The sequence below is a fragment of the Falco biarmicus genome, chromosome 15, assembly GCF_023638135.1.
Source record: "Falco biarmicus isolate bFalBia1 chromosome 15, bFalBia1.pri, whole genome shotgun sequence".
Lineage (NCBI taxonomy): Eukaryota > Metazoa > Chordata > Aves > Falconiformes > Falconidae > Falco > Falco biarmicus.
Genome location: NC_079302.1, coordinates 8,243,178 through 8,263,380, shown reverse-complemented (window position 1 = coordinate 8,263,380; position 20,203 = coordinate 8,243,178). Strand labels below are relative to the sequence as shown.

General features: G+C 37.5%; 1 protein-coding gene across 2 annotated transcripts in view; it reads right to left on the bottom strand.

The window, feature by feature from the left end:
- ADAMTS18 (ADAM metallopeptidase with thrombospondin type 1 motif 18) overlaps positions 1 to 20,203 on the bottom strand; it is a 79,885-nt gene that overhangs the window by 28,854 nt on the left and 30,828 nt on the right. The window contains exons 1-10 of one of the 2 annotated variants that reach the window (XM_056361201.1): positions 18,626 to 18,965; positions 18,059 to 18,258; positions 17,396 to 17,479; positions 16,368 to 16,527; positions 15,642 to 15,747; positions 11,111 to 11,248; positions 9,517 to 9,670; positions 8,374 to 8,469; positions 7,261 to 7,409; positions 1,543 to 1,715 (exon numbers count right to left, since the gene is read on the bottom strand). In XM_056361201.1, coding sequence (XP_056217176.1) covers positions 1,543 to 1,715; positions 7,261 to 7,409; positions 8,374 to 8,469; positions 9,517 to 9,670; positions 11,111 to 11,248; positions 15,642 to 15,747; positions 16,368 to 16,527; positions 17,396 to 17,479; positions 18,059 to 18,258; positions 18,626 to 18,734 — 1,369 coding nt within the window. In that variant the 5' untranslated portion in view covers positions 18,735 to 18,965. Of the gene's footprint in view, positions 1 to 1,542; positions 1,716 to 7,260; positions 7,410 to 8,373; positions 8,470 to 9,516; positions 9,671 to 11,110; positions 11,249 to 15,641; positions 15,748 to 16,367; positions 16,528 to 17,395; positions 17,480 to 18,058; positions 18,259 to 18,625; positions 18,966 to 20,203 lie in introns of those variants that run through there. The other variant, XM_056361200.1, reaches the window with a different exon arrangement.

Sequence of the window (20,203 nt, the reverse complement as noted above, 5' to 3'; positions counted from 1 at the left end):
AGTTCAGCTGAAAGCTAGCCCTGGGGCCAGATTTTCCCCTATCAAAAGCACTTTTCCTCTAAAATACCCCAACCATTGTGAATCAGATTTCTTGTTATACACAGATCGTATGTTATGCTCATAAAGAGCCGACTAATTCTACATAGACAAAAACAGTAATCTAATTTGAAATATTGTCACAATTGCTGAAATGCACAATATTAATACAAACAGTAAGTACAAGAAATAAAGCAGCATAACAAAATTTTGAAGAACATGAAACTGGATTCAAAATAGTATCATTTCATTCTTAAATAAGCAGCTGGATTTTCAACAGTAGTTTCTACAGAGGCAAGGCATCTGTGGCAGTTTTGAAAACCCGATTGTGTTCTCAGGACTACAAATGTAGATCTTGCGGGAGATTTTGAAAAAGCACCTAAGAGAGTAAGGACAGGCATTTTCAAGTTCAGAGTCACTTGGGGACGTCTTGCTTTTGAAAATTACGCCCTTTGTTCCTAATTTTAAGATTCTATTTCCTTTAGTAATTGCAGCCTCTACCTTTAAGACCACTGTCGGCTACCTTAATTTCTATTAAACAAGACTCATTATTCTCCCTGTTCTACAACATCCACTGTTCCATGCTGTGAAACCGTAGTTCCTCTTTCCTCTGTTCACATTGGCTTTTAGGACATAGGTTTCTAATACCCGGAAAAATGTCTGCAAAGGCTTTTGAAGAAAATATAGTTAGGCTGTGAATGAGAGTTATGCACATGTGTGTATATATAAATAATTATACACTTATCATCAAAAGCAAAATTGTACAGGTGCTAAATGAAGCAGCTACAATGTGACACAATTCAGCCACTTTTATTCAAGTAGTAGCAATTGCAGCTACAAACCATGCTTTCAAACTCCAGCAAATATTTGTTGTATCAGATAAAAATGAATACTGAGTCAAAATATTTGCAGAATTAAGATGTGTAACATAAAAATAAACTTTGCTTGTACAAAAGACAAGAAATCATTATTGAGACCTGAGCTTTATAAAGATCTCTTAGCAAAAGATGACTTTAAAAAAATTATGCCGGTACATTGTTTGGTTTTTCAATTCACATGGGACTGTACCAGCAGAAAAGTCAAAAGGTTGAATTATTGTTACGTTTTGAAATCTGAGAACATTCCAAAGGAAGGAAGATTCTGGTAGTGTTATTGTGGGAGCTCACATTTCCCATGCTGAAAAATTCATGGAAATTGTTTTGTTTGGGTTTGACGCTAACCAATACGTACTATAAATTGAAAGAGGGGCTAGCAACAGCCAGGGAGTCACGCTAAGGACAAAGATTTAAATTCACAACCCAAATCATTTCTGTGTGTTCATACAAGCGGTTTCACACAGGAAGCCAGATTCAACTACACTAGAAAGCCAACACATCTCAAATAGGCCAACTGAATTTCTATTTGCTTACATCAGGGTGATATTTTCCCATAGAAATACAGATGAATTACAGCTTATAGCTTGCTTCCTGCAATTGCCTTTGTCCATCAGAGCTGTGGCATAATTACCTTCCACTTTAGTGTATGGCTTCCATTTGTAGTACCATCCCCGGAAAGGTTTGCTGTTGTATTCTGCGCACTGCTGGGCACGGAAGTCCAAGCTATTTGCTGGACATGGCTGAGTATTACAAAGTTGATAAACACGACTGGAACCTTGGCAGAATGTGCCACCATACTGTGGCCTAAAGAAAAGAAGAAAAATATATTTTGCAAAACCTACTTTCTGTGTGATTGGCATGTTACGTGTATGAGAAAGCAGAGAAAATGAGAGGATGTTTTGTCTTAGGAGATCAGTATTTCTTACATGGACTATTAATTTTCATGGTTCCTAAACCCAAGCAAAGCAGTTGCCATGAATTATCTGCTTGGATCACTGCAAACTCAGCAAAGATGCAAACATCTAGAGGTGAGTCATGTTTTCACTAATTTAAATTTATAGGGCTATTTTGTATTGGTTGGTTTCAATCTTATAATATAGTTACTTTTACTCTGCTGCAACCCAAGAATGAACATCTGCAAAGAATTACCTATCACAATAAGAGTTAATAAAGGATAACATAACAGTCTTCAAACATAAACAGAATGAATTATTACATTTGGGGTTTCATTTGTTTTGTAAATAATTTTGAAAAAGTGTGCTTTATAAACAGTGAAAGGAAGCAAGGACTGTGCATAGTTGTCCTGCTTTAAGAAAATGTTGGAATTCATGGATAACTTTAAACATGTTACATCCACTTCAGCAAACCTTACCTAGGCATTTCCCTTAATTTTAGCCAGAATAAAAAGAGCATGTTTGATTATTGTGCTGGTATCTTACATTATCAGAATAATATTTTTTAACTACTTGGTCTACGCACATAACTGTAAAACAACATAAAATGTAAGACTTGCTCTTTCTAAAGTGACTGAGAAGTCTCACAAGCTGCCGAGAAATGTATTCACTCACTCTTCTATTCCTTATGGATCTATATAGGAATTCCCTGATGTTATTTTTGTAGTTGCACAATGCTCAGATACACATCTGCAAGTACTGAGCCAAATCTTCAAACCACCAAATTCTAAGAACTGCTTGTCGTATTATACAATTTCTTGCATCAAGTGAAAAGAAATGTAACAATGCTACAATTGCACACATTTATATAATGATTTTTAAAAATTAGGGAATATAAATACTTGGAAGACAAGCCATGATCTTTCAGTGGACAGCTTGCTCATGTTACATATGTATTAGGAAAAAAAATAGAATCATATAAAAGATACTTAATAATAATAGAAGACTAACAATAATATTTAATAATAATAGTTTAAAAGATACAGTTGCAACATATTTTTTTAAATCCCTAAACACTATGCTACTTCTATTCTCCGTATCAGTCCTCCCATACACCTTCTCCTGGCACGCATCTGACTGGAGCGATATGGAGATGGCTTGGTGCAACATGGATGAGAAAATCCAGGTGCTTTTTCTGTTTGCTTTATTATAAATTTTAATCCTTGTATGTCTAACCCTCTAACCAAGCTGGGGTTTGGTTTTTATGTTTTGCATCAGCTTTGAATATACACAATATCTGCCTCTTCCAGAATTCTGGGCTACAAAACAGTCTTTCAAAGGATGAGGTGGAAATCCACGTGCTAGTCTATTTAATACTGGGTTAAAGCACCAGCAAAATGCGTTGTGGAAAAAAACCCCAACTTCCAGTGACTTTTCTTGACGTCACCTACTAGCTACACTGGCACTGGGTATAATGGTGAAGGTCTTAAAATGAAGTCAAATTTTATGCCCTAGTTGCTGGCCGTTCAGTTTGTGCAGGGCAGGCAGGACATGTAACGTCAGTGAAGTCAGGGAGCTGACTTTGTGCAAATGGTGAGAGCTCTGAGCCAAGGCAGCCAAACTGTTGGGTCCTTACCCAGCTCTCCACAGACCTTCTTTACAGCCTCAGCACATGTATGATTTTTGACCTCCTTCGGCCCCAGAGAACAAATCTGCTTTCGTGTAAGGAAAAGAAGCAACCCCCTTCCAAGTAAATGCCACCAAACAAGCAATATAATAGAATTATTTATGGCTAAATCGTGATTTCTAGCCACAGTCTTGCATTTGAGGATGGTATAAAATTCCACCAAACTAAGGGAGCACTGGAAGAGGCATTCTGTTTCCCAGCTCTGTTACAGCATTTTAGTATTACAGTACACTCCCGCTACTGAAACTGTCGGCAGAGAATTATGGAAACTTCTCCACCTTCACCTTTTACCAGCAAGATGTCAGTGAGAATTAAGTAATTCACAGGAAACTAGGTGTAAATCTGAAAAACCAAGTTTCCGAGAAAAGGCTATTATCTGCATTGACAAAATCATGCTTTTATTGGTGATGTTTATACCACCAGTAGATTTTGGGTTGACTGCCTACAGAAGCTCTCTTAGTATAACTGCACTTAACAACAAACGCTTTGCACCAAGGGTATTTCAATAGTTCTGTAGTGGTACAGTGCCCCTAATACAGCTATAGCCTAACCTCCTCATCAGCTGTGTACTTCCCAGTGTTGGCACACACAGGCGAAGATGCCTGCACGAGTAGCTGCTGTTAGTGCTGAGGCCTTGCTGAGCATAATTGGAAAAGGGAAAAATTTGGTGAGAAAGGCCAGCAAAAAGGCAGTCCCCAAAGAATGATTTGTAAAAGCAGTTTAAGTGCAAAGATGTAAATACTTCACTTCATATGTGAAGTATTCACATATTTAAAAGTAAGTAGCTGAAATTAATTCTGCAGTACCCTTTTAAGAATGGACTTCACGAACCGTGGAAGTAAAATGGATATTCACAGCAATGCAACATAGAAGGTGACAAATCCTGGAATTAATCTGATCAAGGAAAGTATTTTATGCATTACAAAGGGAATCAGACTCTGAAATGCTGGATTTCTATTTTTTCATGTTTTGTAATCAGTTAAATTCAAGTGAGAACATTTCTGCTCACATTATGACCATATTATGGTAGTATCACAAAGCTAGACTATTTTATTCCGCATGAATGTGAAGGGTCTACAAGGTCTTTCACAGTCTTCATTTTTAATTAGTATTTTAAGTGGCATGCTTTACATCTGTTTACATGTGCATTGTCTATAATCACTGTTACAGATACTGTACACAAAAGATTAAAAAGACATGTTGAAGCAATTTTGGTTTAGTCTTTTGCTTGCATACACGCCTAAAACTCCATTCTACTCTTACTGAACAATGCACTATTGTGAGGTGGGTAGGATGCAGTCCCACAGATACGATTTAAATCTCTTGGGCAGAAAGTCTTCAGGTTCTTTTCCAGCTAAAGTATTATGTAATCTATTTCTATCTTGGAAAAGTACCTCAACTGTAAAATGCTGAGATGTATGAAAGCCAGATCCAAAAAATTACACTGTGACAATTTACAGAAACATAATGATTTTAGCAAATCTGCATTGTTCTGTGTTCTACAGATGACCCCCACAGGTGTTTGTTAGTAGGAATTCGTACATAACTTTGGTGGCAATTCAGAAGCCATCCCTGGAGCTGTTTGAGTGTAGTCACAAGGTCTGTCTTGACATTGTCAAGAGAAAGGGAATGGAATCAGTTGGGTATTATTTGCAAGAGGAGAATTTCACATACAAACACAGGGTACAAGATTTCCATATGCAGCAGCCTGAATTTGTGTTCTTCACCTGTCTTTAAGCTTCTAATAAGTTGTGCCACCTTAAAAATCTCTGGAAAGCTAGAAATCTCCCTCAGCTTTCACGAGAAGTCAGTTACTTTGAAAAACAGACTACTTATTTAAAAACCTCATTTTAGAGTCCAGTAAGTTCTTTGGAGATCCATACCCCCTGTCCTAACCTCTTATAGAAATACATTTTGTTCCTTGTCATTCTCAAAATTTTGCTATCCAAAATCATCCATCAAGCCTTTGAACATAATAAACATTGGCTCCTACACAAATCTGGATTAGGAAAAGTGAAATAAATATATTACATATGAAATAATGTACCTAAATGTACTGAAATATATAAACATCTGAAATACATTTCAGAAGTTTCAAAAAGAAAGGAATCATTATTCTTTGTTTATGTGTAGTTCTAGAGGTGAACAATGAACAGTGGCTAGGTTATAAATTGTTCCATGCAGTGTAACATTGAAAATGGATAATATAATTTTTGTAATGATTCCACATTTATACAAAAGTGCTGTGATGGGAAATACAGCTAACTGGATATTTGTACACTGTTGTGCTTATTTATAGTCCTGTCATTTTGCCACTCTAACTCCAAGAGACATTTATAGTACCTTCTCTCTGCTCTAACTGAATTATCACTAATATAATAAAATTTAGTATAAACATGTTTGTAAACAGTTGTGGTATCAAGTTTTACTTGGTTACATCAAGTCTTGCATCAAGTCCTACTTTAATAAGAACAGACAGATCACTGAACGCAAGTTTAAATACATAATGCTACAGTAATGGACACCCTTCATGTTAAAGAGCTTCTGTTTGAAGACCATTGGAAATCATTATCAGTTATAACAGTGCAGCAAATGGAAACATTTCAACTAGTGGACATTCTTCTGTCACACAGGGAGAACAAGGAAAGGCTTATGAACAAATGCACAGAACAATGTGCATACATACAAATTTAGCAGCAAAACAGGGACCAAAGTAGGAAAACCAAAATGTATGTATGACCTGTAATTGAGGCTCTGCATTCTCTTGCTAAATAGTTTTTTGATTTATCAAAATACACTGAGAAACAACAGAAAAGGTTGAGAAAATTCCCTGCTATGGATCTGCAAAAATTGGCTTGACTGAGTGAGGGTAATAAAGACTATTTTAACTAACTCACATTTTCCTATAACACAGTATATGAAGCATGGATATTATTACTGCAGGACTGTATAGTAGGCGTGAGGCTTCTTTACAGCCCCATATGAACTGTGTCATATTTTCTCTGTTTTTTATTAATGCAGTTTAAATGCTGTTTTTATTGTGTGCAATGAAGAATACATGTGTCTATGCTTGTTGAAGTTGTGTATGAAATAAAAACAGTGAAATCCTTTTTTTCTTGTTAGTTGAAGTGAATTGAGTACTTGGGAAAGATGCTGGTGAGATAACACTTTACCTCTACTTTGAAACAGTATTGTAAGGAACAGTAGTATTTACAGTGATAAGACATTCACTAGAGGAAAATACCAGAAACGTTTCATGAGCTAGCATACAATTCTTGGGCTCAGCAACTTTATTCTGACCTGTGAAACATAAAAGAATGCAAAGAACATGACAGCCAAACAAAGGCATCTGCCTACAACCATTCTAATACTGACTTAAAACATTTTTGGTTTATTATCCTGGATAATATGATCTCATCAGAAATCTTGAGAATTTTTAAGACCTTTTTCCCTTGCTTTTAAATCACTAGGTGTGAATCACTCTGTGGCGTTTTGTTAGTTCTGCAGGTATTTGATAAAGTTTTGTGTCACAAAATAAATGGAGAAAGCTGGACACTAGGTGTTCTAGTACCCTGGTACCTCAACCACTACTTTCTAGTATCAGGACATACTTCTGTCTTTCACCTACTGACTGGTCATGACATGAAAGAAAGGTCTTGGAAACATTTTCCCATGTACTACTTCCCTACAGAAACGGACTCTTATTTTTTTGTTCTAATAACATAAATAGTTAGTATAAAAATAATACCTTTTCATATCTATGTCTTACTTTGGATTATTGCAGTGTCTTTCTTGATATGTGACCCCACCTCCACAAGTGCGAGTACACTCTGACCACTCAGACCAGGCAGACCATTGGCCATTTACAGGCTTGGGTCCATGATCACCATATTTGACACACTGTCCTCTTCGACACCACTGCCAAAAGAATGCCAAAAAACATCCCGTCAAAGTTAATGGCACCTAGTAGATGCAAAAAAGAAAAAATCCACATTTAAAAGTTCCAGTGCTTAACCATAAAAAACATGAGGTCACCTATCAAACTCCATGAGATATTTCACAGTAGGACTAGGACTCAGAAGTAGGACGTTGATCCACACAACGGTATAGATGAGTAATGTCCTAAAATTTGTCCAAGTTATGAGCTGAACATCTCTGAGGTACAAATTTTCAAAACTGTTCTCTTGCAGACTGTCTTTTTGGCTTACTCTTCCCACAAAAATCCATGTTAATTTATGGTCCTGTGCTGTCAGAATCTCAAAACTTCCCATGTAATTTAAAAATAGTCTGCTAAAATTCTGCTAATTTTTTTCCCTTTTGTAATTCACTTATGAAATACTGCACAAAGAGAAAAAGCAAAATAGAATGTTTTTCAGTAATTTGAAAATCAAAACAATATTCTACAACATTGCAGCAAAAGAAACATTTCGTGTAACTATAGAGGAGTGTAAATTAGAAGCTTTGACTAAAATAAGTAACACTGCTCTTTCAGTAGTGATCACTGATGATAATATGCATGATGGCCTTAGTCGGTATAGGAAATATTATGGCTTAAGGAATGTTTATATCAAAGTGGAATTTGAAGCCTTGATCTAACTTCTGATATAATTAATGGATTTTCTTACAGATTTAGATTTGCCAGATATATGTTATTCCATAGCTCGATGCGAAAGGCATCACTCCCTACCGTCACATAGGTGCCACTGTGGGGACCAGTCCTGACTATGTATTGCAGTGCAATCATTTACAGAGCAATCAGAAAGTCCATGAGAGCAAACCTAGAGGGATCTGGATAAAACTGTTTGGACAGGAGGTGGTATTTGACCCAATACAGTCTGAAAACAAATTAGAATGACATTGTCCTATTTATAAAACAGCTTACCATACTTATACCACAAGCTGTTCCTTCTGCTGCTGGCATGAACTTTGTCTCACACCGATGACCCACTTTGTGACACCAGAGCGATTTGCATATATCCTGAGAAGAAAAAAAGTACTCTATCTATAGTACTCATAATTCCCATCATTTCCTCATGTTTAGAAAGAGTAACAAAAGATACATGCCTTTGCTACCCTAAAAGCTGTATAAATAAAACCTTTTCTGAATTTAGATAGAGTCCAGGGTTTAAGATCATAGCACAGCCACATTCTGTATACTGCCTGCTTCTTTATGCACCATTTCACTATGTATTTTGTAAAACTGTTTTGACTGTGGGACTATAATAGAACAAAAACAGCGTTAAAAGGTTGAACGCTAAAATTACATCAAGTCTACAAGGACTATAATACTGTGAAGAGTCTAGATTTTCTAAAACTCAGGAGGTATCTGGAAACAGAGTCTCTTCACAGTGCTGTTCATTCTCTCTTCTTTCTTTACTAGCTATAGAAGAAACAGCTGCCATCACCTGATAAATGTGGTTAGTATATAAAAAAAATCAAAATACTCCATGATATTAACAGGAGTAAAAGAAATTACAATACTTTTTAGAATGAGCACTTCAGATTATTTAATAAAATGTCTTCTCTGAAGAGATCAGCAAGGAGTGTAGCAGTCACTGAAATAATGAGTTAATTAAATGAATCCTTCATTATGAAGTCAAGAGTGTAATTTATGTTTTTATTGTTCTAAGATAACTCTTTATAAATTTTCCAGGCTTTACTGTCAATGCATAAGAGTAAAATAAAACACAAATAACTTAGTCCTTGTTACCCCACACCCAATGCAAGTTTTGATCAAAATGCTACTGCCTGCTGATTTCCCTGAGCACGGTAGCCAAGGGCTCATGGGCCTTATGTATTCAGCTGCACTCCTTATGACTCCTGGAAAGAACACATTTCCTTCTGAAACTCCCCTGGGATTCCAGTATTCCTCAAAAGAGGCCAGTACCTTCAAAGCAAATTTCCAAGCAAGATAAGGTAGAGAAATAGCCCAGGCCTCCAAAGAACACTGTATTACTTGTACTTATTTAGTGTACTGCAGTTCTCTAATGTAATTTTAACTTCTCAAAAGCATATCAATAGGTACCTTTACAAAGCTGAGGTTGCACAGTTTTGCTTTCATTCCAAATTGCCATTTGCACTGGGTATCAGCATCATAGATCTGCCCTGGCAGTTTGTCAGGGTATTTATACTGTCCTGTTTGCTTAGGTTCATCAATCAGGCAGGCAGCTTGAGCTGTACTATAATGAGAATGTATATTAATCATTACTATGATCTTTATATTAAAATATTTTAATTTGCTACAGACCAGCAAAAACACATAATATGGTATGCAGTACCTTTAACTAGGTTTAGAGGTATGCACTGAAATTAGAATATCTGCTTGTAGAAGCCAAAAGATCTTGACATCTTGTTGGTAGCCTAACCTGCAAAGTTTTAAGGAAGCGGGACTTTCCAGGCTTTCAGACTGTTGTGACAACAAGAATGATGTCAAATTATTTTCCTCCCTTTATTCCTGTGTAGCCAAGAGCAAGGTGATCTAGTCTGCTTCTTTCCCCTAAATGGATTACCCAAAAGGAATCAACAGAACCAGCGGGCACACTGTCTCATTTCAGCATTCACTTTGTGTGGACTCACAAACAGGAGGCTGCTGACGCTGTGTGCTTTGGGTTGGCTGTGTCCAGCTTAAGACCAACGTACAGTCTACTTTTTTCCCTTTGTATACGCTTGAGAACCCATGTACATAGAAGGTCACTCTATGCTGGATTTATCTTCCAAGTGTAAGTCTCTTGGACCATACTGCATGTTGGAGGGCTTCCATGACTTTTAATTTGCAATTTGCTTGTGTACTCAGAATATGTTGCAGCATGGCAGCAAAAAATAAATCACCAGAATTCTGTCACCTTTCCTGGCCGCTGCTCTAAGATACCAGCTTGTAATTCAAGGATCAGATCCACAAAACTATCTAGGTGCTTGATTCTCATTCTAAGGAATTAACATCTAAAATGCCTGTGTTGGATCTGGGTCTTATTACCACCTCCACATTTTTAAGTAATCATGTATAGTCTACCCACGCACAACAAACAAAAGAAAAGTTGTACAGGAAAGGACTGCAATTCTACAGACATTAAACACAGCCCAAACACCAGTTCCTTTAAAAGCATCACTGAGTAATGCCAACATGCCGGAGAAGTAATTGGTATCTTTCTCTTTTTCCTTTCATTCCCCCCAGAAACACTATATGAAAAATGTAAAATGTCCTTGCTCGTGACATGAGCTAGATCAAGAGAAAAACTCCAATGAGAAAGGCCACTAATGTTAATTGACATTTTGTAATGACTTTGGTACCACTGTGTCTGCCCTCTTTGGTGTTCACTTCCTACTAATTCTCTAATAAACCTAGCTGCTGACAGGAATGCCTGGGAAAGAATGATATGCGGGATATTCATGGAGGGTGAAATTCATGCTTTTGAAACGAGGCAGGACAAAAACATTTACATGCCATACCACCTATACGCTTCATAAGTCCAAGTGTGTGGGCTCACGTAGTACATGGGTTTGAGCACATTTTAAAAGAGGTGAATTTCACACTTTAGTAATTTTTATGTCTGTTCAAGAATTCAAGCCCAGTTATTAAAGATATATACCCTGGCACCAGCCCAGATTTACATCTGACCTACCTGAGAAATTTGTTGAGATACTGCCTGCTGCATACAGACCAAGAAAACACTCCATTGTTTCCCGTGAGCGTGGGAGACATAATATTACCCTCAGCTTTCCTACAAGGATTTCCTTCTCCGTCATGAATCATACCAAAGCTGAAAAGAGAACCATGTGTGAGAGTGAAAATCTAGATTAATCAGAAGCAAGACAAAATCTGGGGCAGAAGAAACACTTTCTGGGTAAAAGTTCTATGCCTGAACTCCACAGGGAATGTGGAATTCATCTCTTTCGTTCCAAAGGGATGAAAACAGATGCACCATACTAATACTATTAGTATGAAACAAGCTCCAATTAATACCATTCAAATTTTATTGTCACCATACACTTGTCTGATGAGAAAAAGTTTGTCAGGTTTCACAAAAGGCCCATACTGGTGAGGCAAAGGAGCTCTGCAATGTGAGCTGATGACAAGATGCTGCCACATAAGTACCAGAGCTGCCAACTGTGTCAGTTTTACAGTTTAACCGCTTCTTTTTCCTGAACGAGAAATGTTCTGTGGTGGGATGGATGGAAATGGTGGATCTTATTTTCAGCCATACTTGTACTTGCCTATAAATCCATCAGCCTAAAACATGCGTGCAGTCTGAGCCTTTCTCTGCCTAGCAATAATGCCTGCTAACATGAATGGTGTGGAGATCAGAATCCAGGGAAACAGCAGTGTTACACAGCTGTAAGAATATAACTGTCCTCATAACAGGAGGCAAGAACTACATAGCTGTATTCAATCTTTAGCAAAAGAAGTGCGACTGAATGAATAGAATACAAGGTATGAATATAAAAATGTGATTTATTTTTTTTGAATTTTGGCTACTAACTTGCTATATTATCTCAGCAAATCACTTTCTTTTCCTCACCTTTGTCATACACTGTCACTTACTTTGCCTTGACTGTAATCTCTTAGTGGGAATACTGCCTCTTTCTGAGTGCTTTGCTCAGTCTGCAGCACCGTGAGGCTCTCCTTTCACTAGGAGAGGTGTTGGGATAGTATAAAGAATAATAAGCAATAATAAAAAACACATAAAAATTATAAATTATGTGGAGCTTATTGATATCTTAAAGCTAATTTTCAGGTTTTTTCCTTCCACTGTTTTATATTTACTCACTATATGGGACATCTGTAAAAATCAATGTGTTTTGAATAGAAATTTCATAATCTGTTACTTCAACGTTGTAGTACATTGGCAACTTTATGAATGCAATCTGTGCACATGCAGGGAATATCTAATTTACTGGAGCTGGTCCTCTACTGTTACAAATCATTGCAGGCTCATCAGAGTTACTGCATGTGTTGCCACCAGCTGAGGCTCCAAACTTGGTAAAATATATGGCTCCTATAAGTGGACAAAAAAAGTACCAACTGAGCTTGTATTTTAGAATTGTTTATAAAATGCTAACTTTTTTTCACATGCATTGCAGCCAAAGAATGCAGAGTTTATATACCCACTGACATAATGGGCTCTGAACTCCCAAAGGAACAGTTAAGCTTTCAGGTAAAAACACAAACTGCTTCAAGAAAACCATAAAAATGTGTAACAACTGAAGGTATTTGGTGGATTGCAGAATGTGATCTATACAGTATACAATATTCTCCTACTACAAAATCCTTAGGATAATATATTCACAGTGGACCTTAGCACCTTCAAGTCTGTCACAGGTATTTTTTTCTTCCAAGAATCTCTGTATCACAGAGACAGAATTCAGTTGTTCTCAATCACATACTAGGTAGTCTCAGGAACATGAACACGAACATATGATAATAAAGACATTTCATATCTGGCACAGATTTTTTTCCAGGACATAAGATACATTTAATTAGGAGTATGGAACTATACCAAAGAAAGGCTGAATAATAGGAGAATCAAAGGTAGTGGTGAAATAGAAAAAAAACCCCAACTTAAAAAATTTCCAAGCATAATCTCTCAAAGCAAATAAAAAAATAAACAGGAAGGAAGGGCATTAAGAGACGAAAGGGGATATTTCTTGAAAAATAAGCTGTGGGCCTGATTCTCTCCTAATACTGATCAAAGGGCATTAAAAATATACTGAGGCCAGTGAAACTGCATTAGTGTGACAGGAGGATCAAACTATATATTTTACATCTTTGGTCCCATTGAAAGCATTGGCACCATTCCCACAGGCTTCACTGGTAGCTGGATTATTTTTTAATCCCTTGTTTCCCATCAGATGTACAAAAACCTGTGAAAGGGTCACTCATGTAGACATTAGGTCATAGTATATACTGTAGAGCATATTTGTACAATGAAAACTAAATAGTCCTGATTCAGTCATGCAGAATCAGAAGGACACATGCCTTGACCGAACAGCAGAATACAGTACCACTGCTTTTCAAAGATATTCTGTGCAGTAATGTCACTGGACAAAATAAAGATCCTACGCCCATGATTTTATCTGACCCTTGATTTCAGGTCTGTACCACATAAATAAACTATGCCTCTATGCTGCCAGTGGTTACACAGACTCCAGCTTGAACTATGTTAAAACTGAAAAACAAAACCATAATAAAGTTGTGAAAAAATAATTCAAAATTATTTGGGGAAAAAAAAAACCAGAAGAGCAAAACCTAATCATCATCTTCAGATTTAATTCAACAATTCAGAGAACAGCTGAAGCTCCATGGAAGATTATTACTGATTTTGTTTGAGAGACAGGAGGTTCTTAGGAAAATTACATTCTTATTATGATAGAAACCAAATGGAAATCCAATGGATGTAGAGACAGGGAGGCAGAAACCCCCACAAAGGCTCTTTTTAGCCAAATGACGCATTAGTTATAGAGAACAAAGGACAGGTTGAATGGAATGAATGGCTCCCAGATGCTATGAAACACTGGGTCTTCTGGGAAAGGGACTTTTAAGAGATTCAGACAGATCACTCCTCCATACTGTGAGCTGCAGTGTTCTACCTCTTTTTGGAGCAACCACACTGATCCTAGAAGCAATTTGTCTACCAGAACATGGTAGCAATGTGGGAAGCCTGTAGATTATTGTTGTCAGCTTTTACTGTTTATTCTTGTTATCACCTGTAATATATAAAATGTTGAAAAATAAAAATAAAAGGAAAGTTACCCTGAGCAGCTGATTCATCATTTCATGCTAAAGGACACACCTCTGAGTGAAAAATCTTGACTCTGGCCTAAAATTGTCTATAGCTTCCCATCAAATTAGAAACAGTTGTGAGGTGGCTGTGACAGAATAAGGTTCCTCCACCTATGGCAGCAAAATCAATCAAAATCCAACAGTGGTTATTTTTATTTTTCTTGAAGAGATGATATTTAACATGGCCAACACATTAACTGGATGTTTGATGTATTCTAATCATTATACAGCACTCTATAAATCATAGAATCACGGAATTATTTAGGTGGGAAAAGACCTTTGAGATCATCAAGTCCAACTGTTCAGCTAGCATTGCGAAGTCCACCACAAAACCAAAGCACCACATCTACACGTCTTTTATATACCTCCACAGATGGTGACTCAACCAGCTCACTGGGCAGCCCGTTTCAATGCTTGACAACCCTTTCGGTGAAGAAATTTTTCCTTATTTATCCAGTCTAAATCCTAGTGCAACTTGAGGCCATTTCCTCTCATCCTACCACTTGTTACTTGGGAGAAGAGACTGACACGCACCTCACTACAGCCTCCTTTCAGGCAGTTGTAGGGAGCAATAAGGTTTCCCCTGAGCCTCCTTTTCTCCAGGCCAAACACCCCCAGTTCCCTCAGCTGCTCCTTATAAGAATTGCGCTCTAGACCCTTCACCAGCTTCATTGCTCTTCCCTGGACATGTTCCAGTACCTCTACATCCCTCTTGTAGTGAGGGGCCCAAAACCCAACGCAGCGTTCAAGGCACAGCATCAACAGTGCTGAGGGACAATCACTTCCCCGGTCCTGCCAGCCACACCATTTCAGATACAAGCCAGGATGCTGCTGGCCACCTTGGCCACCTGGGCACACTGCTGGCTCACGTTCGGTAGCCGTCAACCAGCACCCCCAGCTCCTTTCCCACCAGGCAGCATACCAGCCCCCTGCCCCCAGCCTGCTGCTCTGCGGGGAGTCGTTGTGCCCCAAGTGCAGGACCCGGTACTGATCCTTGCTGAACATCATACAACTGGCCGTGGCCCGTCTATCCAGTCTGCCCAGGCCCCTCTGCAGAGCCTCCTGCCCTCAAGCAGATCAACACTCTTGCCCAGCCTCGTGTCATCTGCAAACTGACTGAGGGTGCACTTGATCCCCTTGTTCAGATTGTTGATAAAGATACAAAACAGGACTGGCCCCAATACAGCCCTGGGGAGCACCACTTGCGACTGGCCACCACCTGGATTTAACTCCATTCACCACCACTCTTTGGGCTCAGCCATCCATCCGATTCAAATGATCCATATTTAACTGATTTATGTTAACTTGTGCTATGTTTCCATTCACTCACAGATTTATTTATAGAAGGAGCATGTAAGACTCATGAAACTTACTTGTGTCCAGATTCATGAGCAATTGTAAAAGCCAGTCCAAGGCCTGTATCTTCATTAATGGTGCAACTACGGTATTTGCTGCACATGCCACTGATAGGTGCAAATCCTGAAGGAAGGAAGCAGTAGAATAGTTTGTTCCCCTACAGAATCCCAAATACATATATCATCTGCACTGGTCCTAATAAGCCAGTCTATTTGTGGTGCATGAAGATGATTGTCTGCTTCATCGGATTTATCATGGAGGAATTACAGCAGACTTTTATTTAGCTATAAAGAAAATCCTGTATAAGAAGTATAAATCAAACCTAACCTCTCAAAATATACTTTACTTGTAAAGATTATTCTTTCCCCCCTTCATGCCTTCACTGCTCCCAAATTAGGGAGGAATCCCATTCAAAAAGGGCAAGTAGTCATAAAAAGGTAAAAAAATATCAGTGGCTCAGAAATATTCTCAAAATCAAAAATATTCCTTGAAGAGGTGACAATTCAAAAGGATGTCTTCAGAAAGCTTATTTTGCCACTTTTTCTGGGGCAATGATACTGGAAATACTCGTTTTCTTTTAGGTATCTCAGAGACAAATATATAAAAATAATAGTGTTCTTTACGCTTCAAAAAGGCTACTATTATGTGCAAAAATAGACGATTTTAAAACATTCCCATCTCTATAAATCAAGATGATGCTGTTGACACTCACGAGTTTATCAGAACATGTTTTCATATCATACCTAAAGTATCACAGGGCTCATTTTTCCAAGAGCAGATATCAAAGCCCGTAAGCAAGATGGCATGGTCATGGCGCTTTCCATTCTTCCCAACCAGAGCAGACTGCCATTGGCAAAAGCTGTTCAGTGACTGGTCCGCATGGTGGTTAATCAGTAATCCACCCTGTAGATATTTCATGGACATAGAAATAAGGTGCTTCCATCAATATTTGAGAAAGGCAATTGAAAGAATAAGAGTTGGTTAGGGAAAAGAGTATTACTTTTTCATATTTGTTTTGCATAAACTTATGTATTCCCATGTTAACTGTCTGTGATGACCAATTCTGTTGATAAGTGAATCAATTACAATTGTAGAATAAAACTGCTCCTCTCCCCAGACACAGATATTTTCAAAGTCAGTGGTTGGAATTACAGTGTACAAATAATTTTGATTCCTGATAAAATTGAACGCTAAACTGTTTTCAATCTTGTGATTAAAATATTTGGAGATTTCTCTGAAGGAAAAGTATTATCCAAGTAGATCAACCCATCACAAATTTGTCTTCATCAGAAGAAATTTTGTCTCCTTTTGTGTCAGCATCCTTACCAAAAGAATTGGCACCACTCCCACCTTTTGTTACACACTATCTTCAATTCAGGACTTTTGACTCCTTGCCCTTCTGATCACCACATCCTGGAAAGTCCAGGTCACAATCTTTTTATTTATTTAAATACTTCTTAAGTAGATTTCTCATTCCAGCTATTTCTGTTCAAGAAAATGCTGGAAATTGTTAAGTTTTATCTCACTGAAATCATTTCAGTGTTTCTAAAGAACATTTACATGAAACGAAGATTTTAGTATCAAAAACTGAGAAGCAGTGAAATGCAGAAAGTGTGATTTTGGAGGTTTTTGTGATTTTCATCTTCTTCTCACGCTTTATGTCTTAAGAAACCTCTAATGAAAGTTCATGTACCTAACATAGGAACACCCAATACTCCCTGTGAACAGCAGCAAATGAAGCACACCACACAAAAATTCTGACCCAACTTACAGGCTCTTGTTCCAAAAGAAGAAGGCTCACAATGATAATGTTTATATCACTTCCAATTGTTCCATCTTTAAACAGACTAGAGACCTGCAATGGTTATTGAAGAGGAAATATCATCTACATGTGTAATTTTTTTAATAGACTAAACTCATGTATTGAGTTACTGCATTTGGCTTCAATTTCCATTTAAAATTAATGGAGTTATTACCTTTTCAGATTAATTTAAAATAGTTTAACCCAGAATTATGCCCCAAACCACTAGACTTATTCAAAAACCTTGAAAACTTTCTATTGTCTTCAGTGAGCTTTGTTCTGTCCTTGGTTTCCTGGATTAAGCGTAATCAAGTTCAAATTCAAGTTTTGTAGTACAAGGGCAAAGCCACAAAGCAAAATATATTTTTTGTTAAATTATATGATTTTTCACAAAATAAATTTGTGCTTTCTCAAATGAATTTTTGTTTCAAGGAGAGACATCAGACAAAACAAAGTTTCATGATACTAAATGAAAGTTTCCATTTCAGAGTATCTGCCTTTTTTGTACTACACAAGAAGTAATTTAAAATATGACATTTTAAATATTTTCCTTTTTTTTTTTTTTTTGAACCCTACAGTACTGTTGACAGAGCTGTGATAATCTAGGGATAATTCAGATACACCACATCTTACCATATTCATGACTGTTAAGATGTACGTTGTTACATTTTCCTTGCCATGTTTCTCCAACATTTTTTTATCTGCCACAACAAGGGTTTCAACATTGAGACTTCCATTTTTCTGAATTTTAGCAGATGATCTTTTGAACCTTGCAGAAGTCCCATATTCATCTGAGCGAATGTACGTCTCTTCCGTGGGTGGCTTAGGTGCATCTAAAAGGAAATAAAACTCAGTTTTGGAAAAGGTTCAGAGCACTCATGAACAGTTTCATCAGAAAATGAAGCATCACAAGTTTAGAGCCTTAGATTATTTTTACAGCACATGATCTAGTACTTATGGCTAAGTTATTCTATATTTATTAATAAAGACCTGATTCATTCCTGAGCGAAGGATGGCTACAGGGAGAGAAGAAAATGGGAGAACCACAATTGTATGCAATAACCACTTTAAAAATAAAAGAATTAATCTAACAAAATGGTAGTATTTGTGGCAAAAAATACATACAGAAGTTTAACAGAATATCTACATTTTTCCTATCCTTTTGATAACTTCTTAAGGTGTTTGGCATGTGCTACTTACATAGCAGTTGGTAAAAAAGTCCTTTCCACAACAGATGTCCACCGTCAGTACAGAAAGCAGACACACACCACAAGTAAGATTCCTGCCAGCCTGCTGTTGTGATTGACATTAGCCTTCTATGTGAATTTGCCACTGAGATTATCCCTGCTGGGAATATATTTATATAGGGAAATGTCAGGCAATAGCAAGGAGGGCTTGGTAACAGGATATGCGCATCCAGCCCACACACCCCAATGCCAGGGAGCACTTTTTCCCTCTGTACTTGTGTCACATGGTCAATGGCACAGTTAGAGCATGGTCTCTACTCCATTTCTTCACAGCCAGGAATGGGAAAATAAATCTATATCCTAGTCCTGTAATGCTGCTGTTATTCATAGCTTCTTTTGCATAAACCTACATTGCCTCTGAATCAAGAATTAACTCGAAGGCCACTTCAACATATTATTCAGATAACGATAGAATTTTTTTGTTCACAGGATGTAACATGACACAAGTGAGGAAGCCTCAGGTAATCAAAAAAATCCTGCCTGTGTCTCATCACAAGGACATAGTTAAAACAGATGCTACTTCCTTCCATGCCAAACTGGGAAATCATGAATACCACAGAATGCACAACAGCAGCCTGCTTGCAAGGACTAAGTCACTCTGAACTATGTTTAACATGCCAGTAACTGTGCTAGTAAGATTTTAAAATGTATCAGTCATTATAAACAATTGTCCTTTACAAGCTCAAAGAACTTTTCTGGAAGCACGTCAAGACATGAAGACATGCCTCACCCAAGAGTGAAGCATTCAGTTCAAGGCACATCAGTTTCCATGTACTGTTTTGAAGGCAATACGACTTCAAGGCATTCGACTCATAAATCCATGAGCAGTGTTTTGCTCTTGAATTAACTTCACTGTTACTAATAAAACCTAAGCAGCAGCAATGTTTCAAGCATGATTTATGATCTACAGTCCAGTTAATTCTCAGGATCTAAAAACATTTAGATTGTGAAGGGTCTGAAAGATTATTAACTGGCTGTCCTAGTGCTTACAAATTGCCAGCATATGAAATTGTAGAGGATGGTGAGTGGGACAAGCTACTTTTATGACACTAAAAGTGGCAGTGTGCTCTTCCCTCTTACTGTTCATCAAGTTTGGAGTCGTTCTTGGGTTAGGATAAATTAACCTCAACTCAGTGGTGTTAATAGTAGAGGAGTGTCTTCCATAAGACTGCATTCTGAATGCCTTTGTTCATTCAAGCTGAAATTTTCTATTCCAGGTGATCAGATTGGACTTTGCTGAAAATTTCAAACTGATATGACTCCAGATCTCAGAACAAGACAATGTACAAACCAAGAAAAAAAACACCACCACCAAAAAAAAACCAAAACCAAGAAAAATGTCCCAAATAATCATAGAAGAGGTGTTGCCTTTACTGAAGTGAGATGTTTTCTTCTACATCCTGTCTTTACTCAATTAAACAATCACAAGTGATTTTATTTGTAGGACTGCATTCATTCAGTGAACATACATTGACTTGTTCTATAGATTAGCCAAAGCTGGGTATAGAAATAGGTTGTAATTTTTTAGAAC